This window comes from Anguilla rostrata, chromosome 15, assembly GCF_018555375.3.
Source record: "Anguilla rostrata isolate EN2019 chromosome 15, ASM1855537v3, whole genome shotgun sequence".
Classification (NCBI taxonomy): Eukaryota; Metazoa; Chordata; class Actinopteri; order Anguilliformes; family Anguillidae; genus Anguilla; species Anguilla rostrata.
Window position 1 is genome coordinate 7,579,736 of NC_057947.1, and position 24,865 is coordinate 7,604,600.

General features: G+C 45.1%; 1 protein-coding gene across 5 annotated transcripts in view; it reads left to right on the forward strand.

The window, feature by feature from the left end:
- Positions 1-24,865, forward strand: part of mylka (myosin, light chain kinase a) — a 60,773-nt gene that overhangs the window by 15,569 nt on the left and 20,339 nt on the right. For 2 of the 5 annotated variants that reach the window (XM_064311815.1, XM_064311816.1), the window contains exons 3-16: positions 5,091-5,298; positions 6,583-6,631; positions 7,225-7,390; positions 7,921-8,086; positions 8,499-8,520; positions 8,690-9,216; positions 9,519-9,722; positions 12,807-12,941; positions 15,723-15,875; positions 20,764-20,904; positions 21,891-22,088; positions 22,376-22,622; positions 23,378-23,461; positions 23,825-24,582. In XM_064311815.1, coding sequence (XP_064167885.1) covers positions 5,091-5,298; positions 6,583-6,631; positions 7,225-7,390; positions 7,921-8,086; positions 8,499-8,520; positions 8,690-9,216; positions 9,519-9,722; positions 12,807-12,941; positions 15,723-15,875; positions 20,764-20,904; positions 21,891-22,088; positions 22,376-22,622; positions 23,378-23,461; positions 23,825-24,582 — 3,058 coding nt within the window. Of the gene's footprint in view, positions 1-3,779; positions 4,426-4,495; positions 4,511-5,090; positions 5,299-6,582; positions 6,632-7,224; positions 7,391-7,920; positions 8,087-8,498; positions 8,521-8,689; positions 9,217-9,518; positions 9,723-12,806; positions 12,942-15,722; positions 15,876-18,829; positions 18,852-20,763; positions 20,905-21,890; positions 22,089-22,375; positions 22,623-23,377; positions 23,462-23,824; positions 24,583-24,865 lie in introns of those variants that run through there. The other 3 variants (XM_064311817.1, XM_064311819.1, XM_064311820.1) reach the window with 3 other exon arrangements.

Genomic DNA, 24,865 nt, shown 5'->3' on the forward strand with positions numbered 1-24,865 from the left:
TAGAGGGCCCTTATTATAAGTTTGCCCCCGTCCCCATGTTGCAAGAATGATCAGAAATCTTGTGGGAACTATGTTTTCTCCTCACACACACACACACACACACGCGCGCATGCTCTCTCTCTCTCTCTCTCTCTCTCACACACACACACACACACACACACAAATTAATGTGAAAGTGTCTTCAGCCAACACAACAAAAACAAGATCAAAATGACCCCAACAACACCGATGCGTACAACACGTGTACAGGACGTTGAAAAAAATTTTTTAAGTTAATTTCATGTTTTCCATGTTTTCCCCATAAAGTTAGGAAAAGTCGTCATGAAATATCTAGCTGAAAAAGAGTATGGTAACCATAATTTTAGAGACGGTAAACATTGAATGGGGTCAAATTGACCCCAAACATAATAGGAGGGTTAAATTTACCTAGTTTAACTATTCAAAAGATCTGAGTTGAACTTACTCAAAAGTCAAGATTCAAGCCAGCCTCAAACAAGTACTGTTCATTTCAATTTATGAATTTGGGAGTCATTACTTAAACTGAGCAAATGGATGATATTTCAGAAAATGAAACTTGACAATTTTAAGCAGTTAAGACAATTTCAATTGTTTGAGTAGTCTGTCATTTAGTGAGGATGGTGGCTAGGATTTACAGTGCAGCTTGCTTCTGACTTTATATTGCAAAAAGAAACTGAAAATAGTCAGGGTGCATTCAGTATCACTGGTGTGACTCTGATCTCTGTCAGCAGCCATTTCCCCTTCCCGACCGTAAGGGACCTTCCTCGGCTGTGTGCTCGCCCTGCACGAGGGGCAACTTCTCTGCGATGGGGGCACGGTCCTGTGAAGGTCTGGAATGCCCAGAGCATTTGGGCGTGAGACGTCACCAACCTCTTCTGGGTTCCGATCCTCAGCCTTTTTTTTTTGTTGTTTTTGCCTTTTTTGGACAAGTTTGAGAACGGAAATCTGACAGAAAACTGACCCGAGAAAGTTGTACGAAAAAATCCGCGTTGAATAATTGTTCGCTGGCCCGGAAAGTGCGCGGGGAGGAGTATGCGGGGATTGTTGTGAGCTCTGCGAAAGGTATGCTGTCGGAGACCTCGCTGTGGGATTATTGGAAGCAGATGTCGAATCGCGCTGCTTCTACGAGGCTTCACGTCTGCAGCGACCCGGACCCCTCTGACCGGCACCGAACAGGCACGCTTTGGTTTCATCCAAGCCTTCGGTTTCTGAATGGGATAAATTATTCAAAATGTCCACGTGTTGTTTTAGGTACCGAGTCGTATCAGAGATCCTATAATGCAGTACCTGCAGCACTGCTGGTGTGGTGTAACAGGAGTAGCAGCCCCTGACACTGCCTATCCAATGGATCCACAGTCCGACACTGGCTATTATTATTGTTACCTTGCAGGTAGCTAATTCCTTCCAGATTTTTAAAAAGTTTCTAAAGTGCAAGTTTTTTTCAGGCAGTGTTCAGTTAGTTGGCTCGTAATGAATGTTGTGCGACACACAGAATCTGTACCCCCCCCCCCAGTGATTTTCTACATCAGTTTCATAGGGAAAACTGTATGGTTGTTGAAATCATACTGAATATGCACATCACATTTTGTTCAAATATGCTTTTCTCTTCCTATTCTGGATGACAAACACCAGCGATTCTTGTGTTCAGCGTTCCCTTGGCAACAAGCAATGATAAGGTGGTTGGGTACATTTATCAGTTCGCAAACATGAAATATAAAGTTGATACAGTGTTATTTGGACAAACGTACATGATAAGGTCATTTTTTTTACATTTTGCTTCATGAAAATGCTACTTTTGGCTCTCATCTCTCATTGTCTGACAATTTTTACAATGAGCTCTGTCTGAAATGCGCCTATAAGAACTGTTAACTCTTAACAAACAGGTTATTCTGAATCAGAAGGGCAGTGCTCTTCTCGCATAATTGATCATGACTGCAATTTTCTGCTTTTGGAGCAGTTTATTATCTGGAATTTGCGGACCAGATGTCCGTACAGTACTGAATACAGAAGTGATTATATGTTGCCATGAGTGGGCCTATAGCTGACACTGGCTATTTGGCGCATGGCTGGCATTGATTCCAGCATTGTAGACCAGCAGTTATGAACAGTGGTTCAGTTCTGATATATTTTATTGCTAAAGGGCTGGTAAATGCGCTTTGAATCTTACTATTTTTCAACAGGTAATTCTCAAAGAATATCTGACAGAGGCTAAGTGTAGGATTAATCTTCCCCATATGCCCTGCAGAAGTTTTTGTTTGCAAAGGCAAAGGCACCAGTCTGCTCAAAGCCCAAGTACATGTTGGGTTCTGTTGAGGAAGGATAATTGCCTCTTTAATATCGGCTCACAAGTGAACGGATTGTCATCAGCTCCGGCTATCTCTTGTACAGAGCTTCCATATTCAGAATGGATCCATTTCAGTTGATGAGCTGTTGAACTGCTGAACATTTTTTTCCCCAGTTTTAGGATTTTTAAAAATATATATAATTCCTGAAACAATCAGTTCTGTCCAGTTACATTCTTTCTGCAAAAACAATCAAAAATAAATAAAATGCTAATTGAGAATGATGTGTAATGTAGGCTTCGGATCCAGCCATACTGTATTCACTAATGGAGAGGCTACAGGAAATGAGCAAGCTGCCCAATGCTTTGAACATCAAAGAGGAATGTTAAAGAGCTGCATCAGTGAAGTCCTTTCAAATGCATACACATATACATATGCATAAGCACAGCATTCAGAATTTCTGAAATGGCTGGTAGGAGTTAATTACCCAATCTAAATATTGTCATTTGGAAAGAGATTGAGACAATTGTCTAATTATGAGCATGTCATTAAAATATCAGCTATATTAAAGCTATATTAAAGAACCTCTGCCTTGCGGCTTATAATGAGGTTAGGGTTAGGGTTAGGCAGTTTTATTTTATTATTATTATTATTAACATATTATGTGGCAGAAATGTCTGAAACCCTCAAAACAATATTGATTACAATAATTATTTTTTACTCCTCAACTATGTGTTAAATGTAACGTTGACCTTCACTGGTTATTACACTTTGAATTGAAAGTCTTTTACATTGTGTTTTTTCTGGATGCTTTGGTGCTATGCTAATGGTGGAGCTATGCTAATGCGATTCCAAAAACAGCAAGGACTTGGTTGGTTAACAAGTCACAGTCCTCAACTACTGTGAGACTTTTTGCATCTGTCATCATGTCATTCCCTGTGTTACAAATCTATTTTTCTCTTCAAGAACCAATCAAAGGCTGTTGTCTGTTTTCTAGTTTTGAAAAAAAATGGCTTTGCATGTAAACAGTGTATGATATCTGCGCTAGGGATTTTGAGGTGAACGTTTTCAGCACCCTGGCAGTTTTGATGTGTGAGAAGGCTGTTTGAAAGCTCCGCGCAAACGTCTGTCAAGCAAAGCCGGGTTCTGAAGGAAGTTTGAGCGCCTGTCGGATTTTAATAAACACTTTCACCCCGATATTGCTTTTTTTGGTCGCTCCTGAGGTGGAGCTCAAACTTTGGTATTGAAATAGTAAGAGGGGAAACAAGACAGCCAGGAATGGTAGCTTGGAAAGAGGTGCTTTAATTCGTGTGTGCATTTATTTTCCGTGCTTTGGAATCCACATTCCATATGGTATCAATCTATTGTCTACAAGCTGTCGAGCTTTATTAATTTGTATATTCAATCTGAAATTCATAGCAGCTGCTACGGTTAACAATTTCCTCTACTTTATTTTCCTCCTAATTCAAACCAAGTGGCGTACGGGAAGGAATTGTACCGTTTTAAGAGTCTGCCTCGGTGTAATGTTTCTACTCGTTTTGGGTTTGCCGCGGTTCTGCTCTGAAAAACAACGTTGCACATGCTTAGGGGGCTTTCGGGAAGGGAGCATTCGCATGACACCGGTGAAAGAGAAGAAAGGAGTGCGGGGGGAAAAGAAGAAAAAGAGATTGCCCATATGGTGTCCTTATTAGCTGTGGCCTCTGCCTGCGGATTTGCGATGCTTCAAAGACTTCACAGAAAACAAGTGTAGCGAGAGGAAGTGATCTAGAACTGAAGTTAACAGGAAAGGGTTGGGCTGTTTTTTGTTTGTTTTGTTTTTTTGTTTTGCTTTTTTCCCAAATGGAGTCTGAACGTGAGCATTACTGCAGAGAAGGAAAGCTTCATTATGGCCTATGAGAGTCCGCTGCTTCAGTGAGCCAATGATGCTGGCCATCGGTCTGCCAAGATAGTCGTTTGGATATTTTTGTCCATGATTGAGAAGACTGAACAACACGCTGACAACACAGTCTGTGTCTCATGCGGTTTTTAAAGATATCTACTTCACTTTGAACCCAGTTGTTTGTTTAATTTCTTTTTTTTTCTCAACATTTATTTCTAATTGTGTCATTGGAATTTAGACTCACTGGTACGCATTATCGGGTATTTCCTCTTGTCTTTGTTCCAAATGAAATGGGAAGTCCCCTTCGAATGAACTGTTCTGCAATTTGTGGGTAATAGGCCTTTTAGTTTCCGTGTTGTGTCCATCTTACTGTATTTTTATCCAGGTACAAGATAAGCACCATCATTTCAATACTAATCAAAACACCTGGCTCAATGTGACAAGGCTGTCTGTGCAATGATATGACTAATTTATTTTTGAGAGACTTACCTGTGCACATCTTTGTGTTTGTGTGTGCACGTGCATATGTGCATGTATATGTGCCTGTGTGTATGTGGATGTTTGTGTGTATGTGTGTATGTCTGTGTGTGTGTATGTCTGTGTGTGTGTGTGTGTGTGTGTGTGTGTGTGTCTAGGTTTATGTGTGTGTGTGTGTGTGTGTGTATGTCTCTGTGTGTGTGTATAACTGGATATTGTGTTTCACTCATTTGTAGTGTGTGGCAGTTGTATTTGTTTGTTTGTATTGTTTGTGTTTATTGTTGTAACAATGTTTATGCTGCTTTCTTGGCCGGGTCACTCTTGAAAAAGAGATTTTAACCTCAATGAGACTTTTACCTGGTTAAATAAAGAATATATATGAGTGTGTGTATATGTGTGTTTATGTCTCTGTGTGTATGTCTCTGTGTGTACAGGTAAGAGGGTACCCTGAGCCCCAGGTGAGCTGGTACCGGAATGGGAAGCTGGTGGTTTGTGGGGACCGCTACTCCATGGAGCAGAGCGCTCGAGGGGCCTTCTGCCTGGTGGTGCGGGGTGTGCAGGAGGAGGACGGAGGCCGCTACACCTGCGAGGCCACCAATGATGCGGGGAGCCGCCAGGTTACCGTGGAGATCACTGTCGAAGGTACCGCCTCCCACATCAGCAACTTTCCAACTCAGTCTTATTGAGAAAACAATCGATATTCTTTAAACAAATGCCCACAGGCAGTTGATTTTACAGAAGCATAGATACACATGCACAGTCTTCACACAATTTACATGAACAATAATCAATAAATAAACCAATCAAAACAAAATAAATCTAATACTAATAATGAAAATGTTAGTATTAACATAGTTAGCATACAGGAGTGAATCATGTATGCTAAATATGGATAAACAGCATGGTTGAGGATGGCATATAGTTAATCTGTAAACTGAGTACAGATATGGTCATGAATTAAAATATCAGAGCACTGAAGCATTTAAATTTCAGGACTTTGTTCCTTTTCCCCGAAGGAAGGAAGCACCTGAAGCTCTAAAAACAGTGGGCGGTTGCAGTCATTTCAATTCCCCTCCTGGACACTCAACATCCAGCTGGCTTCACATCTCTCTATATCCAATTCAGCCCTGGGCTCGACCGGTTGTTGTGCTCTTTAAAAAAAAGTGCACCTTTCTGTTGTTATATTTGTAGGCGTCCTTTTACCGCCAGATATTTACTGGTGCAATTTAGGTTAATAGGTTTGTTCAAGACTGCAGCATTAGTGCCAGATTTGACCCCATAACCTTCTGGTTAGGAGTCACGCTCCCTTGCTCGTGTTCTGTGCTGCCAGCCAACTTGATTAATTTCCATAATTACATCTTCTTTTGATGGAAGATTCTCCAAATCGCTCCCACAAATCCTTTAAATTCCCCGGTAATGATCTAGCTGATGTGTTTAGCAGTGTCGACAGTCTCGCTGTTTAGATGGAAGCCTTGAAGAGTCTCCTCATCCTGAAAAGATAAGATGTATTGGAGGAGACTTTGAACATACCTTGGCCAATGCGCTGTCAATAGTGCCTGACCTAATCTGCTGTTTGTGGTGTCTGCTTTAACATTGCGTAGTCACACATCAAAGAGGGATTGCACGTGCCTGGTACACAGCGAGGCCAGAAGGGCAGTGGGGATGATCTTTGATGTAGTTCACAACTGTATGGATTTACTGGACCAATAAGTGTACTAAGTACTTCAGCCTCGCTGAGAGAGAAACCAAAACACAGATGGAGAATGCTCTGACTGTAGTTTAGGCCCACGCTACACATTCACTTTTTAGTGTTTGTGATGATCTTAAGGTCTGTTTGTTAATACATTTTTTGCTCTGTACCGTTTTATTCATTTCTGTTACGCATTTTACTTTTATAAAAATATACGTATTTTCTGCCACAAATAGGGAGGCCTGGGAAAAAATACGACCTTCCATCATCCATTAGAACATCTGGGTAAGACTGCCTTTCCCCTATTGGCCAATGACTCTAATCTGAATGGCAAGCTTCTGTTAAAGTTGTATCACATCTCTTATGCTTTAATGTTTGAAAGATTCACAAAGGGTGTCATAAACACATAATTTTTTATATGAAATATTGGTCACAGTCTGAGTAGCCGCAGTGTTGTATCACATCTCTTATGCATTGATGTTTGAAAGATTCACAAAGTGTGTCATAAACACACAATTTTAATATGAAATATTGGTCACAGCCACAGTCCGAGCAGCCACGCTCCTCAGCATTTGTTTCTCTTCTGATTCCTGCATATCGATTAAAGCTAATTACGTTTAGTCTTGCGGCAGTTGTCACCTTATCGTGGTTATAAAGTTTATCTCTGGGTTACTCTAGCCCGTGTTTTTCTCCGAGCTGGCCGCGGAAGGGAGCAGGGCTCCTATCTCTGTCCTCAGAGCCACTCTGGAGAATCTTATCATGAGGTCGTCGGTCAGGCTGAATTTGTTTATCCAAGGGATCGTTTCGAGCTTTTATGTTGAACAGACTCGTTCTGTGATCTCGATGTAATTTATGGCCGCTCCTTCCCACAATTCCAGGGGGCGGCTGGGAGTGCCTTCGGTGGAGAACAGGCCCAGTATCTGGGGGGAGAGCCCCCCGAAGTTTGTGACCAAACCCTCACGGCTTTTCCTGAGGCCGGGACAGACCGGCAAATTCTCAGCCAAGATCACAGGGCGCCCACAGCCCCAAGTCTTGTGGCTCAGGGTGAGTCGTCATGGAAACAAGGGAAGCCATTTTGTAATTATTATTTTATGTTCATTTAATTATCAGGTAAGTTAACTGAGAACTTAATTCTCATCTGCGGTAATAACCTGGAGGAATCACAATGGGTAAGGAAGCAAGTAAAGTGCATCAGGACCTCAGTTTAACGCCATATTACAGAACCGCACCTCCTATAGTACAGTGTCCCTTTCACACCACTGAGGCACTGGGTTTTATTTACTCCAGAGAGAAGAGTGCCCCCCAGCAGGCTCAGCAATGCCTCTTCCAACAACAAAACAGTTTTCTCTAGAGGGTTTACTGTCTGTGTACTACCCCTATCTCATACCTGCTTAGCTTCAGCAGACTGAGAAGGGTGCAGGGTGGTATGACTGCTACCTGGGTGCATGGGAGTTTCCTCACTGGAGACAAAGTGAGTGGACCTAGTGCTGGAACAGTGTCCTGCTCACACACCTGTGTGTGTGTGTGTGTGTGTGTGTGTGTGTGTGTGTGTGTGTGTGTGCTGCTTCTTCCAGGGGGAGGCGGAGCTACAGTCCGAGGCTCGCCTCAGCATGTTCGAAAAATCGGCGATTCACTTCCTGGAGATCCGCGACGCTCAAACGGAAGACGCCGGAATGTACACCTGCTCCGTGGTCAACAGCGCCGGAAAGGCCACGGCAACAGCAGAGCTCATCATTCAGGGTATGCATACCAATCCACCAATCACAGATCACATCATTCAGGGTGTGCATACCAATCCACCAATCACAGATCACATCATTCAGGGTATGCATACCAATCCACCAATCACAGATCACATCATTCAGGGTATGCATACCAATCCACCAATCACAGATCATCTCAGTCTCTCACCGTTCTAAACCACAAAGCACTTTCTCCACAAGTACACTGAGATCTCATTAAGGAGATCACATAAATGTTAAACATTAGCTTTAATATGTAATATTACATGCCTCTACTGAGCTCTCAGTGATTGTAAATACATACAAGGTAAAAGTTTCTTAAAAAAAAAAAAAAAATCTATTGGTGGTCACTCTGTTGCTCAGATTATTGCTTTGCCTATTAGTCATTTAATGTTTTCTGTTTCTTTTAGGTTCAGCTTCTGAATCAAGCATGTAAGTAGATCTGCGAATATTTCCCTCTACGGAATTACCGCAGCTATGTTTAAGTAAAACTGATGTCCCATAAATTTGACCGCTTTATCTCAGCGCTTCCTGGCAGTCTCGCGCAGCTGTCGAACATTCTGCCGAGAAAATGTCATCGGTTGTATTTTTTTCTCCCCAGCCAACGCGGCGTAAATCTGCCGGTTGCAGTCGCCCCTCTCCCGGAGACGCGGGAACCTCTTACCGTCGCGAGCGTGAGCAACGGCCTGCTAACTGAGAAGAACCCCGCCGCGACGAGGGCGAGGCCGGACGCCGCGGCCGGGAAGGTGGCCAGTGAGACGGGGGCGCGCGACGCGGAGCCGGCGAGGACATCGGCGGCCGCGACGCCGCCGGCCCCCTCCCCCGCAGCGGAGGAGCACCGGGGGGCCGCGCCCAAACTGCGGGCCACCAGCTCCATCACCCTGCAGGCCCCCAGGGTCCCACCCCCCAGCTGGGCCAGGGGGAGGGGGACTGGGGTGGGGGCCGCGGAGGACACGCCCGCCGACAGGGCCGCCCATACGCCCGTGGCGTCGACCTTGCCCGCCGGGGCGGTCAAGCGGTTCGGGAGAGAGAGCCGGTTAGAGTCGACGGGGTCCGCCCCAAAGTTAGACGTCCAGCCAAAGAGCCGGGATGTTGAGGAGGGGGAAGACATTGTGTTTGAATGCCAAGGTAACTAATACACACTCGTTGATATTTTATGGCTCTAAAAAACTGGCAGATGTGGTATCCTGTTCTTTTCATTATGTGAGGCTACTGACAATAGTAAATGCATTAATACATGGATGCTGGCTGTGTATAAAGAGTCAGGTGAATACGAGTATAAAGGTGAGATTCCCTTTTGAAAAGGGCCAAGTCGTATTCTTTCAACTTCATGAAATGACCCAGGGCAGCTGTACCCAGCCCTTGCCTTATATCCGCTAGCCCATAACTCTGCCCTTTCCCTCACCCCCTCACCGCCCCGCCCTCCCCAGTTTCAGGCTCCCCGGCCCCTACGGTCAGCTGGACTAAAGATGGGCGGAGCCTGAGAGCGGGGGCGGGGCTTCAGATGCAGCAGCGGGGAAACGCCCACCTCCTGTGCCTGGAGAGAGTGCGGAAGGAGCAGGGCGGGGTTTACGGATGCACGGCCGCCAACAGCAGGGGGACGGCGTGCGCCACCTGGTCCCTCAGCGTCAGGAGTGAGTCCAGCAGCCATTTTAAACACCCGAGTGTCTGATCAATACCTGGGTTATTCCATTTATCCAAATGGGGCCAGTCCATGAACAATCTTTCATCTACACTGTGGCCTTCCCTATGGATGCATCACACTTTCACTGTGGTAATGCCTTGGGCATGTTAAGTCTTATCCAGAGAGAGACGATACCTGGTCATCAGTATTGGAACCAGTAATAGTAGTCCTTGTATAAAACTACAAGTTCCATAGTGCATGAGGGAGATTGAAGCTGTAGAGCTTTATGTGACTAATGGGATTGAGATTATTGTTACATGTATGAGCAGAGTGGAATTTGGGGCTTCTTGAAGCTAGATTTCATTTAACAGCAGATACATTTAGTGTTTAGCCATTATCCAGACCTTCATGTTGGCACAAACTGCATCGAATCGTCTGTTTCTTCATCTGACCTCTGTGGTATTTTGCTTGTGGCGTAGGGGTACTGTTCTTTGATGTGAACGAATCTTCTGCAAGAACAGACAGCCATGAAGTTTAGGAGAGCTGATTCATTCATTGTTAATATGACATATTATCACATGTGTAGGTCACTGGGAAGGGTCTAGACATGAAATGTTGAATCCAGTCCAAAGTAATTGCCTTTGAGTTGGAGCAGATAGCTGTATGCAGTATCTCAGCATCTGAACTTCACTAGTTTGGCTTGGGTAGTGTAAAGGCTGCTCAGTTCTGTGATTAATAATAATGACTCATTTTCAGGTCAGTAAGCTACAGGTCAGAGTGTGCTGTCCTGTTGCACCTCAGGATTAATGCGTTTCTTATGGTTCCTGCGATTAAATTCACAATGGCGCTGAACGTTAGCTGAACACATGGGAGAAGTATGCTATTTTCCGAGACTGCTGTGAACCGCGCTGGCTTGCTGTGTGCTTAAGCATGTTGAAGCGATATCGTCATTGGGAAATGCCTTGATATGCTATCATGTTTTAACAACAGCTGTGACAAAGGGAGCTGATTGGTTATTTTATCATTTAAATGTCGTGATTGAAGGGAGCGCTGAATATTTTAGGGGTGCTGAATAAGACTAATGATTTATGTGCATCTCAACGCACCAGTTTGATATCTCATTAATCGCTACTTTCGCTGAAAAACGACAGACTGCTTTCCTATCAAACATGCAATTTAAAAATGATAAATACTAGCGATGAATTCCAGCTATTTTCTTATTGTGTGTTCTGTGGCGTACCGAAGGTTGTGTCGACTCGAGCGTGGCTCATGCATACTGAAATAATGAAGACTGTTCAAGGCCACAATGTGATTCATGCCCACTGCTGCCACCTACTGGTGACAACCATATATGCAGTCATCAATAAATTATGCTGTTATGAGATGCCGTTTTTCCAAGAACATTGACTGTTGTTATTATTACTACATCACACAAGGTTTCAAGGCAACAGGCTAAAAGTACTTTTCTCAAGTGCATATGTATGGACAAAATAGAAGAAAATGCTGGAACGTTTTAACCTTATGCAGAAGTCTTATAAAGAAAGGGCCAGTGTGGATGCACACTGCACACACCTGATTCTACTAATCAAGGTGCTTAGCAACGACTCTAGTAGTTGATTATTAGAAACAGGTGTGTGCACCCACACTGGCCCTTTCTGGATAAGACTGGGTATCCCAGCTCTGAAACATGAAAACCACCTAATTAAGGAAAATTAACAGCTTGTTAAAACTCTGGGATTGCAGTTGAGGTTGAAATTAAAACCAGCGTACACAGGGCTCCCCTAGGACCGAGTTTGAGAACCACTGCCCTAGATCCTTTAGATTCACACGTGACTTTGGGAAATCTCAAATGTAGCCAGTGGCACTTACCTTGTCATTTGTGAAACTTAGAGAAATTAGAATTTCAGTTTCAGTGTTTTTCAGTGTAACATAAGTATTAATTGAGGAATTATAAATACAATATAAAATTTTTATAGGCTACAGTAAGGAGTAAATAAGACAATGCATACATGAGACAAATAACTTATAAGATGTCAAATGAAACAATGATGAAATATATTTCATAGCTGGTAGGGGTAAGTGCATTTTATATTCATAGATGCCCTCCATAATAATGCTGACTTTTGTTGTTGAGTGTGTTTTCAAGGAAATGGATGGAGGACAGAGGAGTTGGAACAAAATTTTGGATGATTTTGAAGGCCAGGCAGCATGCTCTGGTGCCAGGACAGATTTTGGATTTAACCTGAGGCGAAGATGGGAGATAGCAGGCTGCCAGTTAAATGTTTTGGGGGGAACCGCCACAGCGCCACAACAAATGCGGTGATGCTTTCAGATAGCTGGATTTTGTTTGGGATTGTTTATGCCTCTCTATCTGACGATCGGGGCACCTCCATTTTCTCACTGGCGCTATTTATTTCATTTTGTATGGGCACCCCTGCGGCAGAGTGCTGAGTGAATCATCTGTGCGTGCTTGCCAGCTCACTCACAGTCAACTCAAGCCCCCCCCCCTCCCCTCCCCTCCCCCATTGATTAGAATCTCTTACTGTAAGTGCATCTTAGAGATCTCGAAAAAACAGTCTTCCCCCAATTAGAGAGTTTTGCCTAGCAGTCACACTTAAGGATTAAGGATGTGGGTTCAGGCAGTTTTGCAAGACTGATATGGGTTGCTGTGGTGCGAGTTCCAGGAGAGTTAGAGTTGTATGGAATGGTACTGAGGGCAGCAGTGTGGGATAATGTGGTAGAAAAGAAGTCTGGGGTAATGGTGTAGAATAGCGGCATAGTATAAAGGTGTAGTAGAGCAATATGAAATATTGGTGTAGAACAGCAGAGATAATGGAGTGAAGTAGAACAACAGTAGTAGTATAATGGTGTAGTAGCACAGTATTTAATATTGGTGTAGAACAGCAGTGTAGCATAATGGTATAGTAGAGGATTATCAGATATATTGGTGTAAAACAGCCAGGTAGAATAAAGGTGTGTAAGAGCAGTATGAGATAATGGTATAGAAGAGCAGTATGAGTTAATGGTGTAGAACAGCAGTGTGTTCCAGCGTATACTCTGTTTTCAGGGTCTGATAGTGTGTTTGTCATTGCAGGCCCGAAGCAGGAGGGCCAGGCCCCGGTGTTCAGCAGCGTGCTGAAGGACTGCTCAGTGAGCGAAGGCCAGGACTTCATTCTGCAGTGCTCAGTGGAGGCAGAGCCCCTGCCACAGATCGACTGGCTCTTAAATGGTGAGTGATCACATGTCCCTGTGACCTCATATACTCCATTACAGCGCCACTCTCCCTCTGGCTATTATGTACTTTTTAATCTAACCAGCAGATGGCGACAACAATCCTGATTTATGTTTTGCCTCCTTTGCTTTTGTAATTTAAGTCTTGGACTCCCTCAGCTGCACTGCTGTGAGTAAAGTACAAAAGCATGCCATTTTGTGGTACTAATGGAGAAGGAGTTTCAATTAATAGCAGTTTAAAAAAACGTTCTTTGTTTCATTCAGAGCATTACAGTGATCTCTGTTGGTCGAAAGGGTACGGTTTCGGTTTTTTGGCAGCGGCAACGGCTGCCAGAAAAACCAAATTTATTGAGTCGCTTCTGCGGCTTCTTCACCCAGTTGGAGACCCACCAGAGAGCTATCAGTGTACAAGCCTGGCCCAGGAGGAAAGGCTGAATGTCTCTGTAGTAAGTCCACTGAAAACAGTGGATATTTTTACATTATGACTGCTCCTCATCAGTGGGGTCTGTGGGAACCCCCTTTAGGTGCACCCAGGGTACCGGATGGTGTGAAAAAGCGGAGATTTATGAATACTCTGCTGAAACAGTCAAACTGTGAGGCAGCATTTCTTGCATTCTGTGCTGTTTGTTTTTCCAAGTAGCCAGGGTGACTGAAAATGTCAGGGAGGCTAAATTATACAAACTGGTTTGAAGGCAACATTTTTGGCTTAAATAAACTGAAATTTAAATAGTTAACCCAAGAGAGGTTCCTTCCCAAGACTGTTGTTTATATCCTGGGTTTCTAACAGGCGGTCCTTGGGCCCCTGGAGGTCCTTGGTGGTACTGCAGGGAGTCCTATACCAGAATTAATATGCAATGACTCCATGTAGACTTGGGAAAATATTTCAATATATCGTTTATATATAACATTGTTTTACTTATGAATGGGGTCCCCTGGATGTCTTTGAGCCTGGGTGGCGGTCCCTGGATCAGGAAATGTTGAAACCCCCAGGTTTATATGATCTCTTATATCTGTTTAATGGAATAATGAAGTAGGGCCTTGCTAGTTTGTCCGTGGTGGTAGTCTTCTTCCAGTCAGATCCATGCTAGAAAGTTTTAATCTGAGATGCCTGTCATGTTTTCAGCATCCCCTAAGAACACAGGAAACGACCCTTAAAGAGAGCAATATGTGCACATTTTCCTCGGCAAAAAGTTTGCATGTTTCACAATGTTTCTTGTGTACTTGAACAGCTGGGCGAAATTGGGGTTACATAATTACTGTTTATCCTGACGGAGTACGTCTCATCAGGGAGGGTTGAGACCAACCAGGCTGGAGGCTCTGTAAATGCACTGGAATGAACAAAGTAACCATAAAGTGGAAAACCCCTTGCAGAGAAAATAACCGCAAGCCTGATATATTAAGTTGAGTCCACTAAAACCCTCTGTTAACATATTTTGGAAAAGTACCAAGCTAATAACGCAAGAAATGGAATTTGCGCATCGGAGTTTTAAGGATTCATTTCAGTTCGGTTCAAAGTTATTTTCGGTCTCTTCAGTCTGGGCGGTGCGTGGTCTGTTGGCTTTCTTCGCGAGGACAGGGTAGTCGATTCCGGATGATAGCGGAAAGAAACAAAAGGAAGAAGAACGGCCTGGCATCTCCTAGGGAACGCGGCTCAGATTCATGGTCCCTTTGCACGGTCGGAGCGATTAAACAAATATGAGACCCGAAAGCCCATATAAAGGAAAAACATGCATTGCCGTCTCCTGAAACGTTACACCCGGCCAGACTTGGCGAGTGTTTGTACTCTACGAGGAGACATCCGAGCTTCCCGTCAAATCCCTCTGCCTGATTGCGAGAAGGGGGGGGGGGGGGGGGTCTAACGCTGGATAACGCAGCCAGAGCCTTTCTCGGGCCAGGCTGGCAGCGCAGGCGGTTTGAACCTGCTAGCCGGTTCAGTCCGTCTCGCACGTAAACCGCCGTCTGAAAAACGAGGTCTTCCGAAGGGCCTTCGTGCCGCGGTATCAGTCGGCTGCGACCTGTCCCTCGTGACATGTTTTACCGTACAAGGTTTCGTTTTGCCTGAAGCGCTGGTATTTACCCACCGCACCTTCCCGGGGCACCTGGATGAGTCTTCTCTGAGAAAAAAAAAATGCTGCAAGATTTTGTGCAGACCCAGCCCTAATGCTGTGCAGCTTTAAATGCTTAAGCTGTGCTGCTCTCTCCCCTGCTTTAACTTGTACTGAGCTGTTTTAACGCTGTTTATGCTTACACCTGAGGTGGAAAATCCAGGTGAAAATACCTCAGCATTTTGTTCCAGTCACCTGGATTTGCTAATTGGTGCAAATCCACCTCTGGCTTATACATCTCCATAAATGTTTAAAACATCATTCATGCACTCACAGACTGCTTTTTGAAGGTGTTATTCAAGTAATGCTCCTTCTTTCCATGCAGCAGGACACAAACAGTCAATCTTTCATTCACCTGTAAATGTTTCTAAAAGTTTGAGTTTTGTGCAGAGTTTGTGCAGAATTCTGAATACTGTGCTACAGGGACATTGCGATTATGCTTACAAATGATTAGGCAAAATATTCTGCGTGCGTTCACTAGCTGATGCGTCTAATTTGGCTTTTCAGACGATTCATGTATTTCATAGAAGAAACTTGCCTGCATTCACACCTGCAGTAATGTGTGTTACAACACGCTACAGGTGATAAGGGAATCAAGTCGTTTTGTGATGTTTTTTTTAACGGTGCCTTTCCTTATTGTGTGTGTGTGTGTGACATGTCATCCCCTGCTTCAGACAAACCCGTCCCGTACACGCACGCCTCGTTCGAGGGGGGCGTGGCGAAGCTGACGGTTGTGGACGCGCTGCCGGAGGACGACGGCTCGTACACGTGCGTGGCTCAGAACGGCCTCGGCACGGCGGCGTGCACGGCCCGCGTGAGCATTAAAGGTGAGCCGCCGGGACTCACGCCGCGAAAAAACCGAAACGCAAGTCATCTTCACAAGCATTTTCGTCTTTTGTTCAGACTTAAAATCTTATTTCTGTTACTTTTTTGCCAATTAATACAATGAGGTGAGACCGTGTGACTCATTTCAAGATTTGCCAATGGGATAAGACTTGTCGCAATGCAACACTGCCCAATGAATGCTACCGCGTTCTCTGAGAATCGTGCCAGAATGAATTAGATTTACAGTAACTCTAGTAATAGGTGCCAGCATAATGACTGATTTATAGCTTCCTTTAAAACATCCTAATGGCCCTGCCCATGACCCCTGCAGTCATATTGAGGGTGTGCTTGACACAAATAATGTTAAACATGCTTATGTTTTCTTTAAAGACTCAACAGAAACGTCTTTTCTGAGCCGACTTATGACTTCCGTGTGATAAGCGAATACTTACGTTTGCAGTGTTATTTTAAGGCTGAGCAGATGTCTCAGGGTATTATTAAAGGAAACATCCTCTTTTTTTTTTTTTTTTTGGCTGAGGTTTTCGTGGCAGGGGTCATTTTCACTGGGGCAAAATGTGAAATACCATCGTTTTCCCACACCCATGTCCTAACATGGCTTCCACACCAAAAACTGCCTTTAGCATAGCCTCTAACTGTTTTTATTTGTTGTTTTTCAAAAGTTTCTTTGTGCCTGTTTGCCTCGCTATCGCCGTGGTAATTCTTTCCCTGCTGTCTGGTCGCCCATCTTGGTTGAATTTCTATCACGTCACGTTCAGGGTAGGAATTCATGCAGTACTCATGGACCCAGCCCAAGACCCGGCTGTGAAGATACTCCAGCCTTGTGGCTCTGGTAATGTGAGAATGTACTAGGAGACAGTCCTGGTCACCATAGCTAAGTTCATGGAAGCAGATGATTTTTGGGGGTGGAGCTGAGTAGAGCAGAAGATGGAGACGTCCCAGAGGAGAAGCATCTGGGTCCTGCTGTGACTGGATGGGAGGGAACAGTCCTAGAGTCAGTGCTTTATTCCTGTTTTTTTCATTCTCCCCCCCCATTTAGTGTTGCTTACCCTGTCAGCATCTTTAAACACCCTGTTCATTTCTTCAGCTGGATATGTAATTCGCATTTTTTAGAATTTGAGTTGTGAAACTTTCGGACGGGTACGGAGGTTAGGCATGGATTTGAACCCGCAGTCTTCCCATTCCAGGTCCAATCTCTTTGCTTTTTTCTCTCTTTTTTTGGTGTCAGTCTCAGTTCTCTGTTTTCATTCAGAGGTCAGGGGTTACACGAATGGTAGCGATGTGCCATTTTCCTTATCGCACCACTTGACCAATAATAAAGCAGCTTCTTTGGCTGCATTGAGGCTGCCACCACCCTCGTACCACCATGTTCCTGCCCTGTGAGTAGAGCAGGATAAACAGCCTCACTATGTAGAGGTGGAGCGTGGAGTCATAACTTTTATTGGCACGCGCTTTCCCAAGATTATAAATATTTCGACAGAAATTCACAGGTGATAAAATGCATTCTTAGGACTGTTGCTTTGGGGAATCCCTGTGATTATTTATCCATTTTCAGTGGAATCGAGCTTCATTTTTTTGGAATTAGGTTTTACTTCAATGGGAGACTGTTCATCAGTGACATTCGTGACATAACAGGTGGCTAACGAGGCAGAATCTGACAGTTCTCATCAGCTGGACTTTGTAATTAAAGTCAATTTAATGATTTATCCATTTAATCTTAATAATAATTTTGAAACAGGATTTAACATGTTTCCTGAACAAGGGCAATGGCTGTGGTATGCCTAACCTCAGAAGGAAACAAACTGCATAAATATGTTATGGAGAAATCTATCATTTGTAAATGTCACCATAGCTAATATTTCCTTATGACGTAAGGTTATTTTTCCACAGAATCAGCTTGAAAGTGAACTTGTTGAAGAACTGAGGGGGGGGGGGGTGGATGAGGAAAGTATGTATTTATTTAATGGGATGAGCAACGAGCACGCACTGTCAGCGGTGCGTATGGACTGTGTCTCTGCGCGCTGTGCAAGAACCCAGCATGTTTCCACACAGTACTATCATCTGATTAACAGTCTCTTATTAAGATTAGAGGGGAGACACTTCGCTAGAAACGGTTGGCTCAGTGCGGTTGGCTCAGTTGGCTCAGCTCTTAAAATAAACCAGGTTCCGAGTATCGCTCTAAATTTATGAAGATGAGAAAATGGGCAATTTTAGCATTAGCCCGTCGGGTAAGGTGGTCCTTGCGTATCGCTTGATCAGCAGTGCTTGATGCGTAGAAGGGAGTCGGTGTCTATGTAAGATGGCAGATTTCAGTGGGAGACTGATTAACTGCTTAATCCAAAGTGTGGGAGAAAAACAATTTTTACATGAATATTCCTTGAGAACCCGCTCTATGTTTTATTGCACAAATGAGGTTTTTATGAGCTACTTGTACTTGAGCATGTTATGAAAGCAGAAATTTTGGGACTATGCCAGCTACAAACTGTCAATGACATCTCGGTCAGCAAGGGAACTGAAAATCCCGAAACATTCTTAACATTTATCATCATTAATGTAAGTTTTAATTTACGCTCTTGTCTTTTTCGAAGTTTCGCTTGTGGCCATAATTGTAGAGAAATCAGTTGTCAGCGAAGCACATTTTATTGTACTTCATATTGAACATTGAGTATCATGACTTTATTGTTTCCTCAGTGTGCCGCCAATAGCTTTGCCCGAGTGATGCCTGGACATTAAAGGTCCGTTGCTAAACGTGCCGTGGGCGTGGAATTTGGAGTGTTTATCGGAGGGATTAAGGGGCTTTGTCGCAGAAAGGCTCGATTCTTGCCTCGGGCCCGATGTGTAAACTGTTAGAGAGGGCCGTTCGGATCACGGTGGTCCGAGGGTGCGCTAATGCGCCCCTGTTTGAAGGGCCCGGGTGGAAAGACGTCGCAGGAGCCCTGGATCTCCCTGAGGTATGCCGGGTATGTATACAGACGCTCCGCAGTGTTTAGGAAAATGCTATGTCCGGCCCGTTTGGTCCTGTGAGCCGGGTCCTGACGTCTCGAGGGTTGGATTTATGGGCCTTCTGGGCCCGCTACGTGTCACCGAGCACCATACATGGTCATCAGGGGTCTGTGAGAATGGATGTAAGGACAACTCATACTTTTGTTCTTTCTCAGGGTACTATTAACGTGAGCAGAATCTTCATCTGCGCAATCAATCCTTCATAATTGACTCAAATTGCTCAGTCACCAAAAGAACACTTTCATTCAGTTTTTGTTTTTGCCTGATATTGCTCTTCTGACATTAATGGAGGGCAGTTGTCTACCATTAAGATCTTTAAACAGACTTAATGTTTTAGTGTTTTGATCTTAAAATGTGCATATTAGTTTTTAGTCGGTTTTACTAACATGGCCATCTTAAATCCATTACTTTGATTCAACATTCTCGTAGCATGCTGTCTCGTGAAGTTGACCCAGACATCCTCTAAAGTCGAACCAGCTCCTGGCCCTAATCACATTAGCTTTGTGTGTTTGATTCTGGGAACACGCACCCAACCAAAATCCAAGTCCAGTTATTTACAGTGAATTGTACAAATCCACATTGGCTTGAATGTAGATACATTTAATGCAGATACATTGACTTCAGCCGCGAAACCACTACTTGATCTTAATTTCCTTATGCAGTCATTTAAATAAGTACCGTGTAGTTGGTTGTGGAATCAGTGTAAATCATATCCTTAATTCATCATCTCCAGTGACAGATTTTCTTCCTCTTGTTGTTTTAGGTTGCTTTGTCAAGGGTTGTCTTTGCCATGCAGTTTGATATTGATTTCATCATCATATTTTCCATGTCATCATGCAACCTTACTAGTCACATTTAGATTGGAGCTCTTTTTTGTGGTTTGGTCGCAAATTAATCAGCAGAAGCTGGGTGTGATGTCATATAGTGTGGTTACATTCATACCTTCAAAGCACAAACTGAAATAACAAACCTGTATTTTATGAGAGAGTCATCGTTTGAAAATGCTTGTGGCAGATTTACCACTCACCATTCAATGCTTCCAGTAACTGTGGCTCGTAATATACGGTATGTGACAGCGGTACTGTGCGTATTACAATTTGTTGTAGCAGGAGCCATCGTGACAATAATAGTAGTAGTGTTATTGTTTACTGTGTTGGAAGTCTTTCCCTTGAACAAAGGTTTTTGGAACAGCTCCCAGGTGGTACCCTAACTCTACAACTTTCATCCATCAAAAATGACTTTTCCACGGAACCGTATAGCATGGTTTAGTCCTCAGAGAGCCGAGAGCCGATTCCATGGTAGAATCTCCCGCACTTTCCCACGTGATTGTTTCACTGCAAACCACAGCTCCCAGGAGAAATGCTGAGGGCTTTTATATTAAAGGCAATCTGTTGCTTCTTATTTGTCCTCAATGGATTAGGAATCAGTGAAATGCGTTTGTGTTTGTCATCTATTCAGCATTGTGAAAAGGACTGTGTCTGAATATTTTAAGGATAATATATCTTAAATAATATCGTGCCTAGATTTCTTTCTGTTGATTGTCTGCCATATGTCAGTTATAGCCCTTATCAGTATTACTGGTACCACTTGTACATTTGAAGAGGGCATATTTTTAGTGTGCCTTCTTGCGTCTTTCGTAATGTATGGCAAGGATTTCTGTGCCTCTTCTTTACTCCAATGATATTAAAAAGGACCAAGTATGGGCCCCTGAAGCACTTCATTTGAACATTATACATCTAGTTTAAAAAAAAAAAAACTCCCAGCCCAGTGTCTGCTCTGGCATGCATGCATACATACATGAGCTCGCAAAAGAACGTTTGCAGGGCAGTTACAGGGCGGTGAGTCTCCACGTTCTGTGTTTGGTTTCAGAAAAGCAGAGGGCTGAGAGGAGCGAGCCCAACGCAGGCCTCGGGGCGGGGAGCAGGCCCTCGCCCCCGGCGTTTCTCAGGCTCCTGAAGGATTTGAGAGTCATGGACGGGAGCCAAGTCAGCATGACCGTGGAGGTGACCGGTGAGGGCTTCCCCCGTGACCAGTGCGGGTCCCGCCGCAGTTTCACCCGCCATCTGCAAACAAACAGTACATCAGGCTCCGCCTTGTGTTGAGAACATCGTGCTTGTTTTGGTCACTGGCATTTCCTCTGTCAGGCCAAACGCATGATCATTATTTTTGAATGATGTGTCTGGCTTTCGCATTTCCTTTTGACTTATAACCTTTTTTTGGGGGGGAGGTGAGGGGGGGACATCTGCTCCCTTTTGGAGGAATTAGTGATCTGTTGCACAAGTTACAGGACTCAATACTGCTTTGTGACCTCAATGCTGGATTCCAAAGTTTACTTTTCTTTTTACTTATGTTGCTGGAACTTTCTTTTGCATGGATTTAAAGTTGAACATATTATTTGCTGATTATGTAGGTATTGGTGTCCTTCGCATTTAATCTCAAACTGATTGTGTTTTTCAGTATGAATCCCATTATATAAGAGTATTTTAATTATCTGAAAATAAAGGTTAGGTTGTTTAATAAAATACATTTCTGAAGACATTCCCTGGAAAAAATACCCAATATTGTTACTTGATTCCTGTTAAATACTTCAGCATTTGAATAATTCTTTAAATTCGCTTTTTTGTCTTGAAGGCATAGTGTTCCAGTTTTTGTAGTCTAAGACAGACACAGTATCAGAATTATGATTCTGTCTCCTTGTATTAACTATGCATGCTGCACAGTGTTTATCAAACTGCCTTTCTGGAACATTCCTTCAATGGTCTCTTAAGCTCTTTCTTATTTGTTTGCTTTAATCTATTTTTATCCTGCAAGAACTGAGGGAATAGAAAAGAACCACAGTTATTTATAGTTAACATTTACTCCTGAAATTCCATTTAAGTATATCTTTAACTAATTATATGTGTATATATATATATAGTATGTAAAATGTGGTTTCATGTTAATGTCGTTGACATACACTGATGCCCCCATTGTTCCATGTTGTCATCATGTCCCAGGCAATCCCCAGCCAGAGATTGTGTGGTTGCACAATGGCAAAGAAATCCAGGAGTCGGAGGACTTCCATTTTGAGCAGAAGGGGGGCGAGTGCAGCCTGCTCATCCAGGAGGTTTTCCCAGAGGACACTGGGAAGTACACCTGCGAGGTGTGGAATGAAGCTGGGGCGGCTCGCTCCGAGGCTACGCTAACGGTTCAAGGTACCGCATGCCTTAACGCACGCGCACACACGTATGTGTATGCACATATACACACAAGCATGCGCGCAAACACATTTATGCACCTGCATGCATGCATGCACATGGACATACATACCTGCATGTAAGTATACACATGTATACTCTCTCTCTCTCTCTCTCTCACACACCCACACACACGTATATACCTAGATAACATTAATCTGACTCTGATATTCCTGTACTGTAAGTCTGTCACATTGAGGTTTCAGTGTTAAAGATCAGTGATGGAGCCGGGTCCTCCATTTCAGAACCTCAGGAAGGGGTCCAGCCCTGGTTCATCAGCAAGCCCAAGCCTGTGACGGCCAGCCTTGGCCAACCTGTCCTGCTGTCCTGTGCCATCGCGGGGGACCCCTTCCCAGAATTCCTCTGGCTGAAGGGGGGCCAGGCGCTGTCCTCCGGGGAGGACATGGAGATTCTGCAGAAGGAGGACGTGGTCTCCTTGCTCATCCGGAGAGTGAAGGCTCACCACGCGGGAGACTACGAGATCAAACTGAAGTACGACTCTTTATTAGAGAAGGGCTTTCACTTTGCTGGTAAAATCACTCTACCAGACGCCTGTATCCTCAGATTATGTAACTTAGTACTCTTATACAGCACCCCGCATTTCATCTGCAGTGCATCCATGTCTGCTCGACTGTGTGAGAAGGAGGAACGAACGTGCTGTTCTGTTATTCATTCCCATTTTTAATCGCAACAGTCTGTGCGCAGAGTGAGGAAGAGCTCTGTGCGTTCCATGGAAACGCACAGGCTGAACCTCTTAACTGTTAAATCTGAAGCTACGGGAAGACTGTCTGTTGTATTCTCCGCTCTGGAAAGAGGAACACTGGAGATGCTTATTACCATATAAGGCGTGCACATTTAACATTTTAACGTAAACACGAGGAGGTGTGACCTGCGCTGATTGGCCGAAGGCTTTCCAGAAATAGCCCGAAGATGGGGCCCCAGCTTCAGAGGGGTTAAAAGTTTAAGCAATTCCAAAATAAACAACAAAAAAAAAAAAAAAAAACGAGAGAACAAATGAGGTACCCAGAGAGCAGTGTAATGCACTTCATCCCCCTTCCAGGTTCTTTTCTGATCACAGAGCGAGACAGACTTCTCTGCTGAGGGAAACTTATTTTCTTTTCTTTTTTTGACCCCTTTTTCCTTTCATTTTCCTCTGTGACCGTGCTCCGCACCCCCTTCCCACCCCCCCACCCCCCCACCCCCCTCCCCCTTCCTCTCGTTAAAGCCTCTCCTCTCCCCTCCTGCAGGAACACAGTGGGAGACTGCAGCTGTGTGGCCTCTCTGCTGGTCAGCGAGCGGAATCCGCCATCCGGCACAGAGCTTTGCTCCACGTAAGTGCGCCTCTGCGCCCCCCTCCAAACCCCCCCCCCCCCAGCCAAATTCTTCACAAACACGCCCCTCCCTCCTGCAGCTCTGCCCTGTCTCTAAAGCAGCAGGTAATGCCCAGCACGTTGTGCCCACAGAATCTGTTTACACCCCGCGTCAGTGCCATTGTTCAAAGGTAGGGGGGGCTGGAGGCCCACTCCTGGCTCATGCCCTTATAAGGCCACTGAAGTCATCACTGATGCAATAAAGCAATGAATTGTATTCCTCCAATTAACCTATTTTAGGCTGTAGGCTGGGCCTGGCGGGGGCTTTTTAAACCACCCCGTTTTTTCTCTCCCCCCCTCCTCTCCCGCCCTCGGCCGCCGCAGAGAGCCCGGTCAGATTTCGGAGGGAGCGGACGGGACAGCGCGGGACAGAGGAGCGTCCAGCGAGCGGATCAGCAGCAGCAGCAGCAGCAGCTGGAGCAGGAGCAGCAGCAGCTGGAGCAGCGGCGGCGGCGGCAGCAACGCAGAGGAGCCGGCCGGCACCCGCGGGCCGCTGAAGAGGCGGGCGGAGACCCGGGAGCACGGCGAGGACCAGGTGCGGCAGCGGCAGGGCGAGCAGAAGGACTTCCGCAGCCTGCTGGCCCGGAGGGTGGCCACCAAGAGCGTCTCGGAGGAGGACCTGAAGGAGACGGGCGCCGAGCAGATGGACTTCAGGGCCGTCCTGGGGAAGAGGGGGGGGGCGGCGGCGCCCCCACCGCCGACGAAGAGCGCCCGCGAGCCCGCCCGGGCGCCGCCGACCGACTTCAGGGCGGTGCTGGGCAACAAGAAGAAGGCGCCGGCCCCCGAGAACAACGGCGAGGGCCCCGGCCCCAAGACGGTGGCGCCGGTGGGGGAGGAGGAGAACGAGGAAGGACGGAAGAACGAGGTCAACTGCGTGGACGGCGGTGGGATTATCGATAAGAAGAGCAACAACATCGGGAAGGCGCCCGCGTTCGCCCAGAAGCTGAGCGACGAGACGGTGCTGGACGGGGAGCGCCTGCGCCTGCAGTGCCAGGTCACCGGCGACCCGCCGCCCGCCGTCACCTGGACGCTGGACGGGAAAGTCATCAAGCCGTCCAAGTTCATCGTCCTGTCCAACGAAGGTGAGAGCCCGTCTTACTGAGCGACGCACGGCATCTTACGAGCACTGAATTCTCCGAGATTTCACTGTTTGTGTGAAATGAATGGTCACAATAGCAGATTTAACTTAAGGAACCTGGAGTATTTAGTTTTTTGGAGTTTTTATTTTTGGAATTATCAACTGGGCCAGGCAATTTCAGGGAGTGCAAAGCTCCACATTAGTTCCCAGAGAATGTTCTGTGGAGGTTGTGATTGTAGGCAAAGTCTTGCTTCCCTCACCGAGCTTGGACAGTGTTGTCATAATAA